Source organism: Sinocyclocheilus rhinocerous, unplaced genomic scaffold, assembly GCF_001515625.1.
Source record: "Sinocyclocheilus rhinocerous isolate Xijiao unplaced genomic scaffold, SAMN03320098_v1.1 scaffold2907, whole genome shotgun sequence".
Classification (NCBI taxonomy): Eukaryota; Metazoa; Chordata; class Actinopteri; order Cypriniformes; family Cyprinidae; genus Sinocyclocheilus; species Sinocyclocheilus rhinocerous.
Window position 1 is genome coordinate 86,464 of NW_015635553.1, and position 6,385 is coordinate 92,848.

A 6,385-nucleotide genomic window follows, 5' to 3' on the forward strand; every position below is an offset into this window, starting at 1 on the left:
CTATTAATCAATGCATGCTGATGAACTTTTATTGTAGTTTATAGTTATATGGAAACGAAAGTAGTTAACATTCAACCCCTTCTTTTTCATCAGTAGTATTATTTGTGATTTGAATTTTGTGAACGGGAGTTTCTCTTTTGCCATGTTATAAGCCAGGCTTCGGATGCTTTCACTTTCGATTTCACGATCTTGTCAGGTTTTACAATAAAATATAATTGTATGTTTTGCTTACATCTATACACCTTTGACCTTTTAAGACAAAAAAAAAAAGATGGATTCATTATTTTTAATTAGTATATCTTTGTTTCGGTTTCACCTTTTGAATGACAAATATACTGTATACTATTGATAGCTGCTGATATAGACTGTTAATTCCTCTCACGCATGCGCAGAACGCACGTGTTAGTTTGCCGTCAGCTGTAGTCTGTGTGGTGTGTTCGAGCGCAGCTTTTTGGTCCGACGCGAGGTAACAACACTGTCGGCTTTCGTCGCCGCTAGTTCTTTGAAGTCGGCTTGGTGTGTCCAGGCCTTTAGACAGAAAATTTGCAAAATATTTTAAAAAATGAATATCATCTACCAGGTCCACATGTGATGCAAAATATTGTTACAGGGTCACAAATAAGCATGTACGTTTAAAAAAAACAAAAATAATAACTGGTTTCTGGTACTATTGGATAATTTTTCATTCTTTATTTGTTTCTTTACTTATTGAAGTGACGTGTAGGCCATACTGGGAATTTGTCCTCTGCATTTCACTCAGTGAACAAACACACACACACACTGTGAACACACGCCCAGAGCAGTGGGCAGCCATTTGCTGCAGCGCCCGGGAGGAATTTGGGGTCCTGTGCCTTGCCCAAGGACACCTCAGTTGTGGGTATTGAAGGTGGAAAAGAGCACTGTTCATTTACTCCCCCCAACTACAATTTCTGCTGGTACGGAGAATCGAACCCACACCATTTTGGGTTACAAGTCCGACTCTGACCATTAGGCCACAACTGCCCACTGCCACCACCATTTCGTTGTGAATGATTGTGAGTGTGTGGCATCAAGCTGAGTGCTGATTACCTTGATGCAGCCAGATCAGAGCAGCATTATCAGAACATTCTGCAGGTGGTTGAGGAAGACCAGAAGCTGGGGCATAACCTAGGAGGCTGTGGTGGCCTAATGGTTAGAGAGTCGGACTTGTAACCTGAGTCACAAGAACAAGAACCAGGTTTGATTCTCAGAACTGGCAGGAATTGTGGGGTGGGGGTGGGGGTGAATGAACCGCGCTCTCTTCCACTTTCAATACCAATGACTGAGGTGCCCCTGAAGAAGGCCCAACTGCTCCATGGCTGCTCTGGGGGTGTGTGTGTGTGTTCACTACTCACTGCTGTGACTTTATACATGTACATTAGGGCACATGGCAGTTATGGCCTAATGGTTGGAGTCATACTTGTAACCCAAAGTTCGTCAAGTGCAAAGCTTTGGGTGTGTGTGTTCACTACTCACTTCTCTGTGTGTGCACTCAGATTGGTTAAATGTAGAGCATCTAATTCTGAGTATGGGTTACTATACTTGGCTACATATCACATCACTTTCACTGTTGTACAGTTTGAAATTACAACGATTTTTGCCAATTTTTCATATTTTTATTTTTTACAGTCAAAGAATGTCATATACTTCTAACTGCATTACAGGTTTGGTAATGTTGCTAGAGTACAGTAATGCTAAAAATTTTGTTGAAATTCATAAATGTTGAATTGCAAAAACTAAGCTGCATAATTGTATATAGTTTACTTTTCTTGGGTGTGGTTGACCCGGTAAGTATACAATTTAAAATATGAAATTTGGCCACAATGTTATTACTTGATATAGCATGCATTAAATTGTGACGGTATTTGGCCTTAAAAGGTTGGGTTCGGGCGCCAGGGGTAAAAACCACCACATTTATTGAATTAAATTAATCATTAGAGATTAAATTATTAGAGCCACTATCAATTATTTTATATGAATCAAATAGGACAAGCAACAACAAGAAAGGGTTTTTCAAAGTTTTCTATTCAACATCAATTCCAGTCATGTTATCTCATAATGCAGTACATCATATTCAACATGGAAAAATAAAAAATAAAACAGAAAAATAAATAAATCACAACAATTTTAATTCCAGGCCCAGGAACATTTACCTTTTAAATACCTTACAATAAATGAGCGACAAATAAATCAGCAAATAATTAAACAATTTAATAATTCAAACAATTAAATGTAATGCAATAAATCTTGTACAAGACTAAATAGAATCACAATAAAATAAGACAATCACATGGGAGGAAAATAAGCATAAGAAAAATCATCTGGATGCAAAGTTCAAAAAAAAAGAAAAGAGGAAAAAAATCCTTTTTAATTTATTCCCCTATACAAATATACTATTTTAACAAATTAATTTCAACAAACTTTAATTCTTAACCCCAAACAATATTAATCCAACAAATTAAAAAAACAAACATTAATTTGCTCACCGTGTCACTCATTAAACTACTGGGCCTGAAACGTAATTCATCACATCACACACAATATTAACAATAGAATTCGGCAACTCGAGCACTAAAATAAATACAAAAAAAAATCCCTTCACCAAAAACCTCCTCAAAACACACTACATATAATGCCCCTGAATTAGCGTTTAAACCAAAATCACCTCACAACTGGAAAAAACTCTCTCAAACGCTCTATTTACACGTGAATCGCTCTCAACACAACTTCCAAATGCTTAACGAAATTCAATGAGGAAAACATATTCCTCAAAATACGAATTGTAAGCATTAAAAGCACAAAAGACCACAGCATTAAATGTAGCATTAGCACACCAATGCAAAGAGGGCTACAACAGCAATACTCACAACCCATCCACTAGCGTGACCATGACCGGGAATAACCCGCCCACCTGACAACCAAGGCTAGAGAGCGAGAGAGAGTGACGCAATCACACTTTCTTAAATAACTTCCTACCTGGTTCCCCGTATATACACTCAACAACGCCACCCCCAGTACTAAATAGAAAAAGCACAAATCACTGACGACGGTCACAAAATATAGGGCTGTAACAATTTCAAAACTTTCCTAATTTTGGATTTTTGGCACATTGCAGTAGTTCAGTCTTAAAATGACAAGAGCTTGGACGATGAACTGTACGATGTATTCTGGCAGGAAGGGTCTGATTTTCCTGATGTTGAAAAGCACAAACCTACATAATCTAGTTGTTAAAAAAGATCAGTTGGTCATCGAACAGCACCTCCAGGTTCCTTGCTATCCTGGTCCGTCATGAAAATGTGCCAGATTTATGAATACAATTTTCATCTGCGGTCCCTGGATATATGAGTTTCACAAAGCAACATGGCATACATTTAAAGGAGAAGCTAACACGTCAAGAGGTTATGGAATTCTGAAGCAAGAAACAAGAAAGTATATAGCCTACAGAGGTTAGATAATTTGCAAATATTAATCCTTAGTTGTTATACGCAAACAGCATAAGCATATGGGGTATACATATTGACCTGACTACACCATTGTGGCTACATCTTTATTCTAATACTATTAGATCAATCGCATGGCAAAAGCAGGTCATTTGTAACTTTAATTTTAATAAGCAATTTCTTTGCAAAGATAGAGCTTAAATCCTGACTGAGATTCTTCACTGTTTCTCTGCAAAACTGAACATGGTTCAGAAGACACCAAAATATTTCAAAATGTATTTATTTTTTTTATAAATCATTACATGGAATTACTGTGTTATTGGTCTGAGTTGAGCAGGGACATGTCTTTTCCCTTTTGTTTCTTTATTTTATTTTACTTTATTATTATTATTTTGTGTCTTAACCCCTAGAAGATGTAGTAAATGGGAGACTGAGATCAGTATAAAAATCAGATCTCCTCAGTTATACTTTTTTTTTTTTTTAATTATAGGTTTAACAGCCTAAAGAAAACGAGGAGTTAGCAATTTTGAGGGGTTCAAAGATTACATGCATCACCTCTTTCAGTAGCTTAGTGGGTATAGGATCTGTTTGATTTACATACCTAAATGTTTTGATGTCTATTGCTTTGTGCCATTAAAATGAAGTTTTATTTGTCTTTTTTCACCGTAGACCTGATGGCGCTGAAAGAGGAGAGTGAAGCTCTGAATGAAACTGAAGAGAAAGATCATCATGATTTCATACCTGGAGACAAATCTTACAGTTGCTCACAAACTGAAAATACCTCACGAAAAAGGGCTCTAAAGACAGGGACTAAAAGTTACTTAACATGCTTTCAGTGTGGAAAGAGTTTCAGTCAAGACAAAAAGTTACAAGTCCATATGAGAATTCACACACGAGGAAAGCCTCACACACATCCTCAGTGTGGAACAATTTGTGATCAAGATGGGAACCTTAAAGTCCACATAAGAATTCATACTGGAGAGAGCCCATTCATCTGCCAACAGTGTGGAAGCGGATTCACTCAAAAAAGAAGCCTTAACAGGCACATGAGAATTCACACCAGAGAAAAGCCTTGCACATGCCCTCAGTGTGGAAAGAGCTTTGATCGACATGCAAACCTTAAAATCCACATGAGATCACACTCTGGACAGAAACCCTACACGTGCCCTCATTGTGGAAAGGGATTCAATAAAAAAGGACACTTTGAAGACCACATAAGAATTCACACTGGACATAGCCCATTCACCTGCCAACAGTGTGGAAATGGATTCACTCAAAAAGGAAGCCTTAACAGGCACATGAGAATTCACAATGGAGAGAGGCCTCACACATGCCGTCAGTGTGGAAAGAGTTTTAGTCAACATGGAAACCTTGAAGTCCACATGAGACTTCACACTGGAGAGAAACCTTACATCTGCCAACAGTGTGGAAAAAGTTTCAACCGCAAAGGAAACCTTAATTACCACATGAAAATTCACACTGGAGAGAAGGCTTTCACCTGCAAACTGTGTGGAATAAGTTTCGCTCTAAAAGGAGGACTTAATAGGCACATGAGAATTCACAACAAAGAAAAGCCTTACACATGCCCTCACTGTGGAAAGGGATTTTATCAACATGGAAACCTCAAAATCCACGTGAGAATTCACTCTGGAGAGAAACCCTACACATGCCCTCACTGTGGAAAGAGTTTCAATCAAAAAGGACACTTTGAAGGCCACATAAGAATTCACACGGGAGAGAAACTCTACATATGCCTTCAGTGTGGAAAGAGTTTCAATCGAAAAGGACGCTTTGAAGACCACATAAAAATTCACACTGGGGAGAAGCCTTTCACCTGCCAACAATGTGGAAAAAGTTTCAACCGAAAAGGAATCCTTAACAGACACAGGCGAACTCATATCGGAGAGAAGTCGTTTAAATGTGGTCACTGAGTTTCAGATCTAAAGTAGCCCTTAAGTACCACATTAGAATTCACATATGAGAGAACTGTTTTATGTCATCAGTGTGGGACGAGTTTCACAGATAGGAAACATCTTAGGAATCATGAAATAACTTGGATCAGAGAGAAGCCTTTCGTGTGCCATCACTGTGGAAAGACTTGCAAAATCAAAGCAAACCTTGAGTTAAACCTGAGTGTCCCCTGTGTGAAGTTCTTTGTCCCCTGTGTGAAGTTCTTTTTCATTGTTTGGTTAAAAGTTCAAAGAAGATCAAAATACGTGAGCATCAAATTTAGCAAACATCCCAAGTGGCATTTTAGATTAATATGTGCTGTGCATTTTCCTTTTAATCACAAAATATAGCTACAAAATTGCTGGAATGATGCCAAACTGTGTCTGAGGCTGTATCTCTGCAAAGCTTTGACATATTGACAATAAACTTTTTATGTGCCATTGTGACCTCACACTGACCATGCCACATCAATTTGTTAACAGCGCCACCTGTTGGTCAATAGTGATCAGAATCAGAAAGAGCTTTATTGCCAAGTATGCTTGCACCTACAAGGAATTTGTTTTAGTGACATAAGCTTCCAGTACACAGAGACAACAACAACACACAGACAATAAAAATTAGATGAGAATAAAAAATACAGATATGTAAAAATAAATATACAATTGAAAAATAAAGTGAAAAATAAATAAATTGTATGTGCAGTTGTGCTATAGATGATAGAATGGAATAGAATAGAACGAGATGCAGGGATGTACTAGGATGGAGGTGGTAACAAATAAATATAAGGTTATTGCACATTTTATTGCATTATGTGGAGAACATTTAACTGTTCATAAGGTAGATTGCCTGGGGGAAGAAACTGTTCTTGTGCCTGGCTGTCCTGGTATTTGCGGCTCTGAAGCGCCGGCCAGATGGCAAAAGTTCAAAAAGGGGATAACTTGGATGTGAGGGATCCAGAGTGATTTTCTGAGCCCTTT

At 37.9% G+C, this 6,385-nt stretch overlaps 1 protein-coding gene across 1 annotated transcript in view; it reads left to right on the forward strand.

Annotated features, from left to right (window-relative positions):
- LOC107747341 (gastrula zinc finger protein XlCGF57.1-like) overlaps positions 1-5,891 on the forward strand; it is a 30,903-nt gene extending 25,012 nt beyond the window's left edge. Inside the window, exon 2 of the mRNA XM_016561809.1 lies at positions 4,128-5,891. Within this exon, the coding sequence (XP_016417295.1) occupies positions 4,133-5,389 (1,257 nt within the window). The 5' untranslated portion in view covers positions 4,128-4,132 and the 3' untranslated portion in view covers positions 5,390-5,891. The remainder of the gene's footprint in view (positions 1-4,127) is intronic.
- The last annotated feature ends 494 nt before the right edge of the window (positions 5,892-6,385 follow it).